General features: G+C 41.3%; 2 protein-coding genes across 2 annotated transcripts in view; both read right to left on the reverse strand.

Moving 5' to 3' along the window:
* Window positions 1–2,874: 2,874 nt before the first annotated feature.
* On the reverse strand, window positions 2,875–6,866 carry LOC129834584 (beta-crystallin B3-like). The gene is made up of 5 exons (XM_055899706.1): window positions 6,792–6,866; window positions 5,940–6,058; window positions 4,041–4,173; window positions 3,393–3,535; window positions 2,875–3,232 (listed from the first exon to the last, which is right to left on the reverse strand). Exons 1-5 carry the CDS (start codon window positions 6,864–6,866, stop codon window positions 2,989–2,991), a joined length of 714 nt encoding a protein of 237 aa, XP_055755681.1. The 3' UTR covers window positions 2,875–2,988.
* A 2,944-nt stretch (window positions 6,867–9,810) lies between these two features.
* The window catches only part of LOC129845005 (trichohyalin-like), a 34,322-nt gene continuing 29,534 nt past the window's right edge, over window positions 9,811–14,598 (reverse strand). Inside the window, exons 5-8 of the mRNA XM_055913109.1 lie at window positions 14,359–14,515; window positions 13,748–13,881; window positions 13,223–13,389; window positions 9,811–12,972 (exon numbers count right to left, since the gene is read on the reverse strand). Coding sequence (XP_055769084.1) covers window positions 12,897–12,972; window positions 13,223–13,389; window positions 13,748–13,881; window positions 14,359–14,515 — 534 coding nt within the window. The 3' untranslated portion in view covers window positions 9,811–12,896. The remainder of the gene's footprint in view (window positions 12,973–13,222; window positions 13,390–13,747; window positions 13,882–14,358; window positions 14,516–14,598) is intronic.

Below are 14,598 nucleotides of genomic sequence, written 5' to 3' on the forward strand. Positions count from 1 at the left end.
GTATCTTTAGGACTCTGCTCTGGACTACTGACCTCTGCCTGCCCTTGACCTGTTGTTTGCCTGCCCCCCTGTTTTTGTAATAAACATTTGTTACTTTGAAACTGTCTGCATCTGGGTCTTCTCCTGAGCCTTGACAGGAGAGAGGCAGAGAAGGGGTGGGTACACTGCTCTATGTATTCTAATTACTGCAGAGTGTGTGTGTGTGTGTGTGTGTGTGTGTGTGTGTGTGTGTGTGTGTGTGTGTGTGTGTGTGTGTGTGTGTGTGTGTGTGTGTGTGTGTGTGTGTGTGTGTGTGTGTGTGTGTGTGTGTGTGTGTGTGTGTGTGTGTGTGCGAGAGTGTGCGAGAGTGTGTTTGGGTACTGTGGGATTCTTTGACCAGTTTGGCTCATTGGACAGGTCATAGTCTATGTTTGAAGTGGTTTTTGACAATACACTGTAAATGTATCTGTTCGGGAGTAGAGAGTGCTCCAGAGTAGAGGAGACCCACAGTAGCAACTATAATTGAGTACGGGCAGTGTCTGCTGTGGCAGGTGGGAAGGTGCAAGTTACCTGAAAAATATCTAATCTCTCAATGTTCTGATCTTACAATCTTCATCTCAAAGTGCACCAAATTCATTCATTTAGCTGTTGAAATTCTTTCTCCCTTTTTTTGCTGGGGGAGAATGTCCCCAGACCCCCCTAGTGGCTTTGGGCTAAGCCCCAAATGTCTTCAAATCCTACAAAAGCCCCTGCCATTGCTTGGATCAACCCGGGTCAGCATAAAATAACTCCCTAATTTAAAAAGCCTTCCCAACTTCTGGGGCATATGCTGCTTTCATAACGAAGTGGGAAGGTGGTAATTACTCTTTGTGAACTCATAAATACCAGTTGGATGCATTCACGTGCTAGGACTTGTTGAGAAACACCGCTTGGCTATTGGCCAGCGTCATCCATAACTAAAAGTACAGATATCATTATTTTTAACAAATTATAGTATTCAAAACCATATTAATAGTTTTCATTTTATAAATAATATTTTGTTGCTGCATTTAACTGCTGAAAAGGCTGTTATTGAAGTCATTTCCTTAGGAGGTGATATCAGAGGTCAGCATGTGGGAGAAATAGGAGCTCAGGGATGATAGACGAGTTTCCCACTTGTAATTACCAGTTGGAGGGTCGTTCAAGTTGGTTATGAACGCAGCAATAGACCTTTGCAGCTTATTCTGCATAGTGTCGGAAAGTCATTAGGTTACATGTACGTTGAAAAGTGAATTGTCCCCCACGATGAAATCGGGGAGGGGACTATGGATCTGTCTCTGTACATTTGTACGAATGAACGTTAGTCACATACAATATCTGTAAGCACTGGCCCGATTTTGACAAAAAATTGGTGAATGATACATCTAGCCATAGAGATCCGGCATTTTCAAAATTACACTGATTGGCCAGACGGTGGCGCTATAACACAAGATTAAAAATGCAAACTTTGGAAGGTCACGCCCCTCACCACGTTTGACCTTAAAGTCATGAAATTTGGTACATAGGTCCCTCTACTCACAAGGAACACATTTGCCTCAGGGACCCATAAGTTCTGTCAAGATGGATTTTTCGCCATTTAGAATTTTGTGAAAAACAACTCTGGCATCAAATGACCGATCTGCATTAAACTTGATGTGTGGCATCTATGGAGAAATGTCTCCAAACACACAATTCTTCAGACTATTAGCTAAAACAACATGGCTGCTATTGACCAGTAAACATTCATGTGGGCGTGGTCTGGCACAAATCGATATAAATCAGTCAGGATATTCGTATTGTAACAACATTTGGTACACAAGTTGCAAACACTGTAAAGACTCAACATATGCAAGAACATTCATATCGACCACACGGTGGCGGTATAATACGGGCACATGTTTATAGCTCTTGATCTGTTTGACTCAGTGATGAAATATGGCACACTTGCTCAGGGATGTGAGTCTAGCTAACCCACGCGATATCTCAGACAGCACTGGCCCGATTTTGACAAAACTTGAGTGAATGATGCTTGTTGGCATTGAGATCCTTCATTTACAAAATTACACTGATTAAGGGGGCACTGCATCATTCGTGGGGGCCAACATGTTTACTGTTGCCTTGTTGGTTACTGATTTCATACTTTGAGTTTGTAAATGATCTGAATCAATTACCACCAGCCTCATGACAAATTAATAAAGACATGTTTTTAAAGTGTTGATGTTTCTAATAAAACAAATTTGTGCACTATGTCATGACTCATGTCCAATACACTCTGAAGACATTAGTGCTTACTCAAATCTCAATTGACAGAAAACTACAAGGTGTACTGTACCTGTTGACCGGATCTGTGTGTGTGTGTGTGTGTGTGTGTGTGTGTGTGTGTGTGTGTGTGTGTGTGTGTGTGTGTGTGTGTGTGTGTGTGTGTCTGTGTGTATCTGTGTGAGTGCATGTAACATTTCAATGGAATGTCCCGTAGTCTACATTAACTTTGTTGGGTGAAAGTGCATCATTTTTATGGTGATAATAAATTTGAATGTTTTATTTAGTCTTGGACGTCTCCTAGACACTCAACTCAACTTCCCATGCAAGTTGATGTCTTCTGGTTCCATGTTACCATCTACTGGTCAGTGTTTTACCCTACAACCATTCTAAAGAAGGAGATGTAAACCAGCACCATTAACCAAATATTATTTCTGCTATTTTATGATGTTGGCACACTAAATAATATTATTCTAACAACCTCAGAGAAGTTTTCATAGCAAGTAAGAGGGCCTGACAAAAACATCCAGTTGGGTCAAACCAAATCGGGTTCAAAGCCTTTATTATTTCCATCCCAGACACATAGGTAAGTCAGTGATGGTTACTTCACTTCCGAGTTCGTCGTTTCTTGCTGGCCCTCTGTGATGAGGAGGTGAGGCTCGGTGGAGCCCTGGATGGATGGGAGGCCCGGATTTGGCTTCTTAGGGGGCCTGGGGCCACAGCTACTCTCTTTCAGCTGGTGCCAGCGGCGGTAGGGGGTGCAGGTGCTGGGGGTGTGGGGTTGGGGGCGGGGGCGGGGGCGGGAGTGGGGGTGGGGGCAATGAAGCAGCCTCTCTTGTGCCACTGCATGTCACGTACGCGTCGGACAGACTGGATCTGAGGGGTCGATGCTCCCCAGTCATTCCAGTGCTTGTAGTCTCCATGCTCAAAGATGTACTGGCGGCCCCTGTAGCCTGGGAACATGTAGCCCACCCACCTAGGGAGGACAAGGGGACATACAGCTATAATGACATTTATGCAACAGAATCGGTTGAACTTCAGAGCTATACTTGCATGAGAGATAACCTTGCAGTAACCTAGCTGTAGACAGATACTGTATGCCTGATCTCAATGATGTGTAAAGGTGTTGAACTTACGCTCCATTCGTAGCCTTGATGCTGGCCACGCGGTCCTGAAAGCCATGGACCCACAGGCTGGGGACGTCGTCATCCACAATCTCCATCTTCCTCCCGGCGAAGCCTGGGTTCTCGAACAGGTGGAGTTTGTGATCCGCACTGTCCTGGGCAGGAACAGGAATGGGTGGTGGTTACACTATGTTTTCATGTCTGCTGTTTACTTGGTGTTTACTTTTGAGGAAGGTAGCTACTACTCCAGGGCTGGTAACCCTACATAGAAAAGTGCAGTTTAAAATAACTAAATAATGATCAAATAAATACTTTTGGTGGCTTGGGAGCACAAATCATTTGGTACAAATAGGTTTCTTATGTGTAAATCTGTTAACTAAGGAAACAAAAGGGATTTGCCCTTTAGCTCGACAGGTTAGTCTTATCTCATTGACATGACAGTTGGATGCCTGTCCACTGTGGGTTGGTATGGTCAGTAGGCTACATCCTTATATACTGTACGTAGATTATGTGTAAATCATTTTGGCTATATTCTGTCTGTGTATTCTGTTTATTGTAAGGGGTTGTCAGCACCATTGCACCATGTCAGATTCCTGGTACATGTAAATATACCCAGTTAAAGGATGATGATTCTAATTATAGTTACAGGGATATACTGACCACTTTGAGTGGCCTGAGGGACAGCAGGTAGTTATTAGTCTGGCTGTTGGTCCAGGTGCTCCAACGAGGATACTCGCCCTTCTCCAGCACAAACTGCTCCCCGCCAAATGCCTGGCGCTCAAATGCCACCCAGCTGAGAACACAAAGGTAATTACACTTTACCAATTTCTTGGACATAAACAGTAGTTGCGAGATTGTAGGAGAGAATGGGGTTGGTTGTCACACTTTTTACTCTTGTGTCTCTTTCTCAGCAGCAGTATATCTTACAAGACTCTTTTCAATATTAGGAGAAAGAGCAAGGTCTTGGGTTGAAACTGGGACCTTTTTTTAAATCATTATCTTATTTCAACATGGAGTTATAAGGCATCAAACACACTCTGTCCACTTGTGACAACCATCGCGGGGTTGGTTGTCACAGTATGGGGTTGGTTGTCACAATGTTTGCTAGTAACTTATTCCTTTTGTAACAGGGAATGAAGCAATACAGCCAACAGTCTTAGAAGTAGCCAAGCCTTTCTTTGATAGAATGATATTCCTAACAAACTTTAGCATTTTATGCCTTGAGAATAATATCCCACTGGGCACACCTCGTCATTTCAACTTGGAGAATTGGGTAATATTTGGTTGATACGTTGATCAATGAGATTACAACTTTTTTTCACCCACTCAAAAAGACAGTTGAAAGTTTGTTGGATTCCCAATGTGTTACCACTATGCTTTTAACCATCTAAAAGGACATCCAAATTCTCCCAGTAGCACATTGGTAACAGACAGTGACAAATCTCAAAGATAAGCAGGGCCTGGATGGAAAACCGCAGGGTAGTTGTAGATAGATAAACTCACCAGTAGGAGGTGCTGCCCAGCCTATTGCTTTTTTATTTTAGTGGATATTACATTGAAGATCTGACGTTGTTTCAAAGGTACAAATTCAACATATTTTATGCAAGGTTTGTCAATGTTGAAATTGGTTACCATGATGACATAATCCTATGGTTAAAATTTTTACCTCAAGATTACTTTTTTCAAATCCAATGTATTTTCCACACAGATTCCACGTCACAATACCTTGACAAATTGCACTGAAACAATGTTGATTTAAGCAGTTTGTGCCCAGTGGGATATGACATTTTGAGTACATTTGTGTGTGTATGCGTGTTTGCACACGCATGTGTGTGTGTAGGTGTGTGACAGAAAACATGTGTGTGTGTGTGAGAGAGGCAACAAAGAGAGCTCTTTATAGCACAAAAGAGATGGGATGTATTGTATACTGGCAGTGGCAACGTTGATAGTGACAACCAACCCCAAGTTCCATGTGACAACCATCCCCAACCACCCCCAATGCTAATGAATATGTTAGTTACCACATGGCTTGGCCTAGGAACTCAGAAATTGGTTTGAAATATAGCGTTCCCTTTCCTCTTTTCAACAAACATAAGTGTTCATGGATAGTTCCATAATAAACATTTACAAAGAACATACCAATATATATTTTTACTTTCACCTATGAAAAACACATTCTCCTAACCTCAATGTTTTATTATGCTGACATGAATTGACCAGGTGGATGAGTTCTTTCAAAAAGTTCACAGATTTTAACCTTCAAATTATTACACAGCACCATTTACATTGTGAGTAATTAGCACTGTGAAAACCAACCCATGAGACAACCAACCTTGGTCTCCCCTGCATGAAAGGTAATTGATAAGAACTGTGATCAAAATGTATACACAGTTCAATAAGAATGGAATTTCATTGTCTAGAGACTGAAGTTGGATTCATAAATGTTTTAACGTTTTAATAAGGGCAGTGTTGGAGAGTATTGGAGAGACAGGTAAACAGGAAGTGGGCAAGAATGAGGCATGATGGAAAATGTAGAATATCAATATTGGTGACACTTACGGTCCTGATTCCACGATGATAGATCCCACCTTCTCACATCCCTTTTCGATCACATTCTTACACTCTGCAGACAGTTCCACTTTCTTCCCACAGAAGTTCTCAAACTCAAACACCACCACCTACAAGATAAGCCAGGAAGAGGCATGGGTCAGTGGTAAGTAATTACATTGGTACAAAATAGGCTTAACAACAACATTAACATTAGCAGAAACTGCATGAAGATTGCACAGTTGTAATTTAACAAGGTGTTGTACTATACTGCTGTGTTATTGTGCGTTATTTTGCTTATGTCATTGTAAATACATACTGGTAGTATCGGTGACATTTCATAAAAAGTCAGACCAAGTGAATCTTAGGCTAAGATATAAAACGATTATAATAAGGTCCAATGGATGTCAGGCACCTTGTAGCTCTAGGGTGAATTCTTCCCTACAAAAAGAAAGAAGGTGCTCCCTAGAACCATAAAGGATTTTTCAATTGTCCCCATAGGAGAACCCTCTGAATATATATTTTTTTTGCCTCCATGTGGAACCCTTTTACTAATACAATGTTCTACGTGGAACCCTTTTATCACTAAAAAGAAGGTGCTCCCTAGAACCCTAAAGGGTTCTTCAATTGTCCCCGTAGGAGAACCCTCTGAATGTAACTAATTTTGGTTCCATGAGGATGCCCTTTTGCTAATACAAGGCTCTACGTGGAACCCTTTTACCACCAAAAGATTCTAATACGCTTTTCACCACCAAAGAATTGTAGGTACAGAACTAAGATCAGCTTTCCCTCCCCAGTCCTAGTGGGGAAAATACAAAATTGACCCAAGATCAGCATCTAGAGGCAACTTCACCCTACACCCACCTTGTAGGTGGCTCCTGCCCCTCCTTGGCTCTTTCCAGCTGCTAGCTGCTCCGGTGCACCCTGCTGCTCCGACATTTTCCCTCTGCATTCCAAAGAAAAGTTGACAAATGTCCAAAAATGTTTGAGAGGTGCTGACTAACGGAATAGTAACTTCATGGTGGAGAAGAAGGCACTGTTTGCACGAAATGTTGTTTTTTTCCCATTACATCATTGTTTGACCATCTACATTCCAAAACATTCTTACATAAAAAAATCTTACATATTCTGATTCCACAAATGGACTTTTGCATTTGACACGTTGATGCATATTCAGTTCCAGGTAAAATAACAGTGCATACATAGTTATGGAGAGCGATAAATGGGGATAATTGAAAACAGCAAGAGTTGCAGCACAAGATAGACAGTCAGAGCACCAAGGAAAGAGAGGGATCTGTCTGTTTTTACCTGGATGGCTTGTGTTTCTCTGCACCACGTACGAGCCACACTCTCTCCGTTTTTCCTTGTTCTTTCTTTTTTCTTTTTCTCTCCCTCTTTCTGTCTCTGTATGAGGGTGTGTGAGTGTGGAGGCCTGGCGAGCAGGCACTAGGAGCCGGGGAGGTATTTATGGTTTATAAATGGCACACAGCAGCAAAAAAACAGGGGCGGGTGATGCTGTTGATGCAGCAAGTCTGTCGCTCGCATTGTGTCCGTCACATTGCCTCTCAATAGGGCTGCATGCCCTCGGTCGGGGCATATTGGCACCCGCTGCCACCCGGGCCGACCACGCTCATGCTGCCACCCTGCCAGTGGCCTGATGGTGGTCACACACAGACAGCGAGCCAAGAGGATTGAGCGAGATCAACTCCACTCAGCACTACTGGCCACACCCAACTGCCCATCTGTCTGTCCAGCTTTCCATCCGTCCGCCTGTCCACTGCCCCGCCACCTCACCCGCACTTTCTGCTTTCTATTTACTCTCCTTCATCTTCTTCTACCTTCACTCCTCCCTCGTGCATTTTATTACTTCATTTTCATCACTCCTCTTTTACTTTCAGTCCTTTCTTCATCCTTAAAGTTTCTTTCCTCCTATCCTTTTCCTCTCCTTGCATCCCACTATTCACCTCTGTCTCTAATCTATGTGTGACATTCTCCTATGCATCAGGTGTCAGTACTATATCAGTAGGATCCCAGTCAAACATCTGTCTTTGCCATGCAAACCCTGAAAATCTTCTTACAAGCCTCCCTTGACGCACTGGACATTTTCGCAAGCTCACTTTCCAGGGGGAATCTGGAGAAAGCCTTCCTTACTATACAGTAGTCATATTGTCTATTGACACCTGGTGCATGAAACCAACGTGCTCCTATCACACACTTTTTGTTAGCACTTTACTTGACACCCAACGTCATGACACGGTCATAACCATGTCATAACAGCTGACATAACTTGTCATAACCTGTTATAATAGGGTCATAACACTGTCATGACACAGTTAGACCTGTTGTGACATATATTGCTTTATTTTATGGCTGGTAATGACACGTACATAAGAGTGTAAAAACCCACAAAACCTACCACACAAGGCAAAAAATTTCATTAGTCTGCGTGTCAACAGTATGTTTATGTTATACAGTACCAGTCAAAAGTTTGGACACACCTACTCATGCAAGGGTTTTTCTTTATCTTTTACTATTTTCTACATTGTAGAATAAAAGTGAAGACATCAAACTATGAAATTACACATACGGAATCATGTAGTAATCAAAATAGTGTTCATCTTCAAAGTAGCCACCCTTAACTTTGATGACAGCATTGCAAACTCTTGGCATTCTCTCAACCAGCTTCATGAGTTAGTCACCTGGAATACATTTCAATTAACAAGTGTGCCTTGTTATGTCAAGTGTACAAGTGTGCCTTCCATATTATGTCACGAACAGTTCAAAAAAGAAAAGAGAAATGACAGTCCATCATTACTTTAAAACATGAAGGTCAGTCAGTACGTTTCTTCAAGTGCTGTCGCAAAGACCATTAAGCGCTATAAGTTATCAGCCTCATAAAATTCAGCCCAAATAAATGCTTCATTGAGTTCAAGTAACAGACACATCTCAACATCAACTGTTCAGAGGAGACTGCGTGAATCAGGCCTTCATGGTCGAATTTCTGCAAAGAAACCACTACTAAAGGACACCAATAAGAAGAAGAGACTTGCTTGGGCCAAGAAACACAGCAGTGGACATTAGACCGGTGGAAATCTGTCCTTTGGTCTCATGAGTCCAAAATTGAGATTTTTGGTTTCAACCACCGTGTCTTTATGAGACGCAGAGTAGGTGAACGGATGATCTCCACATGTGTGGTTCCCACATGTGTGATGCTGCATCAGATGACCTTGCCTCTATAAATCACCCGACCTCAACCCAATTGAGATGGTTGAAGAGGAGTTGGACCGCAGAGTGAAGGAAAAGCAGCTAATGACCTCAGCATACGTGGGAACTCCTTCAAGACTGTTGGAAAAGCATTCCAGGTGAAGCTGGTTGAGAGAATGCCAAAAGTGTGCAAAGCTGTCATCAAGGCAAAAGGTGGCTACATTGAAAAATAAAAAATACATTTTGATTTGTTTAACAGTTTTCTTGGTTAGGACATGATTCTGTATGTGTTATTTCATAGTTTTGATGTCTTCACTATTATTCTACAATGTATAAAATAATAAAATAAAATAAAAACCTTGAATGAGTAGGTGTGTCCAAACCTTTGACTGGTACTGTATATATTAAAAAAAATATTGACCATATTAAATTATCATTGTAATTGCGCACACATTGATGTCAGACATGCACCTACCCCAATGCTCTGTTGCTGGTGACTGAGATGAATGCAGGAGCAGATTTCAGGAGCAGGACAAGACACCCTCTTTTTGACTAATGACTGATATAAGGGCATGTTTGTGATAGGCCTATTTGGCTTATATGATTATGATGGTCACAGTGCTTCTTCACAGTGTCATAAAGTGTATTTTCTTAGTCTAAGTAAAGTTACACAAGATGGTCACAATTCTTCATGACAGTGTCATAAAGTTTATTTTCTACAAGTTATTTAAAGCTTGAATGTAAAGAATTCATTACAACAACAACAAAGGATTTAAGAAACAAACTTTCAAACGAAAGGAAACCTCTTGGCAGGCAAAAAAGTTATTTGAATAAATGTGTAAATATATATTTACAGCTGTTGTGACATATATATATATATATATATATATATATTGTGACAAGTTGTCAGCTGTTATGACATGGTTATGGCCATATCATAATGTGTTATGACATTGGGTGTCAAGTGGTGTTACCCACTTTTCACACAGTCAATGTAGACTAGTAGGTGTAGGTATCAAAAACATTCTATGGTGCCATTCAAAACATGTTTCTTACTGTATATAGGCCTACAGTATTTGCATTTCTGAGTGTGTGGATTGTTTGTGTTTTCTATTATTCCATTGAACGTTATGAAGATAATATGAAAGTGAAAATGTTAGAGATTTGCACCCTTTCAAAAAACACTGACAGAAAATACTCCTTAATTGATCTGGCAGCAATGAACAATATCAGCTGATCAACACTCAGAAGAAACAAGATCTTATCTGTGGCTGACAGCAATACATACAGACATATCAGATCAACATGCTTATTACTAATGCAATGACAATAGGACCTTGCCCAAATATACTTGAATCTGAATGTGTAAAATTAGTACTTATTATTTGATAGACATCATTTTGTCAATGTCAGTCTGCACCTATGGACGGGGAATGGTATTGTATACAATTATTTTCTAGTGCACCTGTCATTGTTACTGTAAATGGATCACTCTTAAAGTGCTTTATGTCACTTTTGCAGGATTTGGGCATCATGGCAGGCAAAGTATGCACATGTGTATTGGTTTGTTATTGACTGAGATCAGATGAAAGACCTATTGTACACAGGGGTTGAGACATTGTCTCTAATCAAACCACACAAGTGCACAAGTGTGAACAAGTGTGCAGACAGAGCTATTCCTCTCCTTTTCTTGTTTGGACAGAGTAGAGATAATATCGTTGTATCTACCAGATACTTTTATCAAGAGCAGCTCATTAGAGCAGCGAGTGAGTGCATAACATAACAGAGAAAGGAAACTGACGGATTAGTTCAAAACAAGAGATCAATTGAGAAAGAAGGAAAGTTCCATTGGCTAGGTGCCAAAAGATGTACAATTCAAGTATGTATGTGAACCTTGTGGCATTGTGGATATTTGTGTGCATGACCTAAACACGTATGGTAATTACGTCAAGCTCCCACACAGAATCTGGCATGCAAGTTTGGATGGATGGAAAGATACAGTCTAGAACATATAGTGGCCTGTGATGAGAGGCACTTGTCCAAATGTTGCAAATATTCTCTGTGTGTGTGTGTGTGTGTGCGTGCTTAGTGTTTCTGTGTTGCAAATAGTCTACATGCTTATAATTCCTTTGACGAATAGAAAAGTCAAAGAGATGGTCACAACGAAAGGCAGGAAAGTATCCAATGCTTCTCCATTGTCTTGCATAGTTTGTCAATAAAAAAAGTGAGTTTCTGGAAAGGCACATGATTGGAGGGAGTCCAGGTCACTGCTGTGTTTGTCACAGGGGTGTTTGTCAGCAACAACAGCAGCATCAGTTGGATGATCTCCAAGTCAATGCCCAGCTAGCACATAATGTTCTGAGAACCATATGTTTCCTAGAGCTTGGTGAGAGCCTGGTTGTCCTATGGTTATTTTGCATACAACCTTCCCACAACTTTCTGGGAATGGTGCAGGATAGTTGCTTGGCTTTGGAACATTCTCAGCACATTTAAGGAACTTCACAAGAAAACATTGTTTTCTTGGAATTTCATTACTTAAACAGAACGTTTCCTAAAAGTTCAAACATGGTTATATTTCATTACAATTTTGGTAACATTCTAAGAATGTTCTCCAACTGGTTTGACATTGAGAATGTTCTCCAATAGTTCAGAGAACATTAAGAAACAAAATTTTTCTGTGGTAATTTTGGTACTTCAGCATAACATTTCCTACAGGTTCTAGTTAAATTCATGTTCTCAAATTGTTCAGAGAACGTTAAGAAACAACATTTTTCTGTGGTAATTTTGGTACTTCAGCATAACGTTTCCTACAGGTTCTAGTTAAATTCATGTTCTCAAATTGTTCAGAGAATGTTAAGAACATTTTCCATAAAAAACACAAAAATGTAGTAACATTCAAAGAACGTTCTAAGAATGTTATTTAAAAACATATACATTCTGTTCTCAGAATTAACAAAACACTCTCTATCCTCTATCTTGTTAAGTGTGTTGGCTGCGCCCACTAATTGGCCATACCGGATCTTAATTAGTGCTTGTTTCCTTTGAAATGGGGTCTATTTGAATAGATTAAAATGATCAGCTTTGTATGAGTAAAAAACAAACATGGCATGCTAGCTCCATCCTGGTGGCGCAGTTGACTAATTCCATGGATACAAAACAGAAGATCATAGGTTAGACTCTGGCACAATAAACAAAAATGCATTTCCATGTGTCCTATATGTTCTAAGCTATCAGTGTTTTTAAAAGTCATATTGAAACACTTTCTCAGGACGTTATGTAATTACCTTTAAATAACCTATAATTTACGTACTCAGAACGTTAATAAAACCTCCCAGGAAAGCTTCTCAGAATCTCTCTGCAACCTAAAAATGTAAGTTTCCAGAACAGACCACGTTTTCACTTCCTTTCTCAGAACTTTTCGTTTTACCGGTCAAGATACTTATGGCTTCGTTCCCAGAACCAATGGGAAACCAAATACGTACGTTCCTACAAGTTCCAAGGAACCGAATGTGCTAGCTGGGTGGTATCTCCTAGACGTAAACAGGAATAAAAGCTAATTTACATTAAACAGATACAGGGCATATTTTAAAGTGACAGTTCACTCAAATCAAAGTGTGTCTGAAATCGTCAGACTGCAAACTTTTAACAAGCTATAGGCTTTCTTTGGAGTTAACTAACACTTTAAGGTGTGCATGGAAGGGGAATGTGATCAGATATGTATTTTGATTGTAATAACGGGTGTAAAAATGAGGTCCATCCACTCAGCTAGTCCTCACTGTTGTATTGACTCAAGCGCTTCTTAGACTTGAGTTCTTGCAGCCATGAAGGAGACGAGTCCCCCCTGAGGGTCACACAAACATAGATCAAATGGTTTGCCTTGTAGCCAGCTATTGTTGCACATTTTGTACTAACAGCTAACTCAGTTATCCAGCTAACTATTTCAGTCATCTGCATTGCTAGTTGTTATCTCATTCATCACATTTTGTTGATTCATGTTGAATAACATTTTAAAACTACTAAAATAACTTACAATGCTGAAAATGTGGTTTTATGCTAGTAAGATAAGAGCAGCATGTTGGGACTAAACTTACCCTCCATCTTTGTTCCCTACAGGGGGTAGCATCTGTGACGACCCGGGTAGGAAGGAGGAACATCCGGGAGAGCGGGAGAGATGAGAGGGGGATGGAGCAAGACTGTCTGTCTGACTGTCTGTATCTGCTCCTTTAACTCCTCCCCCTGTTCGCTTCTTTAACTGAGCCTAGGAGAGGCAGTGAAGGTAAGAACGAGTCATGTTCTAAACCTTTTTGATAGTGCAGGGGACTCCTTACTAAGAAAAATCCTGCAGTAAACAATCACTTATCACCCATAATGCACGTTTTATGGTTTAGGAACTTTGTCATGCAGTATGTCCAGCAGTGCAGGTTTGATTGCATCTAAGATTACGCCCCAAAGGGCACCCTATTCCCTATATAGTACACTACTTTTGACCGGAACCCTATGGTCCTATTAATCCTAAATAGGAAATAAGGTGCCATTTGGGATGCACTTTAGCCCCAGTCAATCTTTCAGGATGTAACATAGAGCATCGGTGGATTGAGAGCATCTACATACTGTACCTTGAGGGCGGACGGGTCCATTCCAGAAAAGAGGGGTATTCTCTGGGGCTGGGAAGGTGGTGAACATACCTCCCTCCCTCGGGGCTGCTCCTCATCAGACTCACAATCTCCCCTTGTTAGAGAGACCACCTTATCTGAAAATGGGGTATAACAGATGTTTGGTCTTGTGTGAATTACTTTTAATGAGGGATGGTTGCAATGACCCTTAACCTCTACCTCCTAGCCATTTGTGTATCTGAAAGAATGAGATTGGTGTAAGAAATATATGCTGCAAATTCCACCTAGCCTATTAGAGGGCAAGGTGTAGCTATCAACCTTTTGTCTAGAACTAATGTACATGATCTCTACAGATTTAGCTGCATTGGGATCCCGAGTGGTGCAGCGGTCTAAGGCACTGCATCTCAGTGCTAGAGGCGTCTCTACAGACACCCTGGTTCGAATCCAGGCTGTATCACAGCCGGCCGTGATTGGGCGGCGCACAATTAGCCCAGGGTCATCCGGGTTTGGCCGGTATAGGCCGTCATTGTAAATAAGAATTAGTTCTTAACTGACTTGCCTAGTTAAATAAAAAAATGGGGGTAGGTAGTAGACAAATGGAATTGTCTACTAACCTGAGGAGTCACAGAACCTCCAGTCGTGGACGTGGTTTTCCTCAAGCGTTGCTGTGGTAGAGTTCTGATGGACAGCTCGAGGGGGGCGGGTCCTCCGACTCTTCCTCAGCTTTGCCCTTGCACGCTGAGCACTGGTGTCCAATAGAGGAGGAGAAATCTGTGCACGCAGGGACAAGCAAAGTCAAATATCGTAGCCTACAAATACATAGTGAAAGTACCAGATAGGCCTTGACAAGAGAC

The sequence above is a fragment of the Salvelinus fontinalis genome, chromosome 3, assembly GCF_029448725.1.
Source record: "Salvelinus fontinalis isolate EN_2023a chromosome 3, ASM2944872v1, whole genome shotgun sequence".
Classification (NCBI taxonomy): Eukaryota; Metazoa; Chordata; class Actinopteri; order Salmoniformes; family Salmonidae; genus Salvelinus; species Salvelinus fontinalis.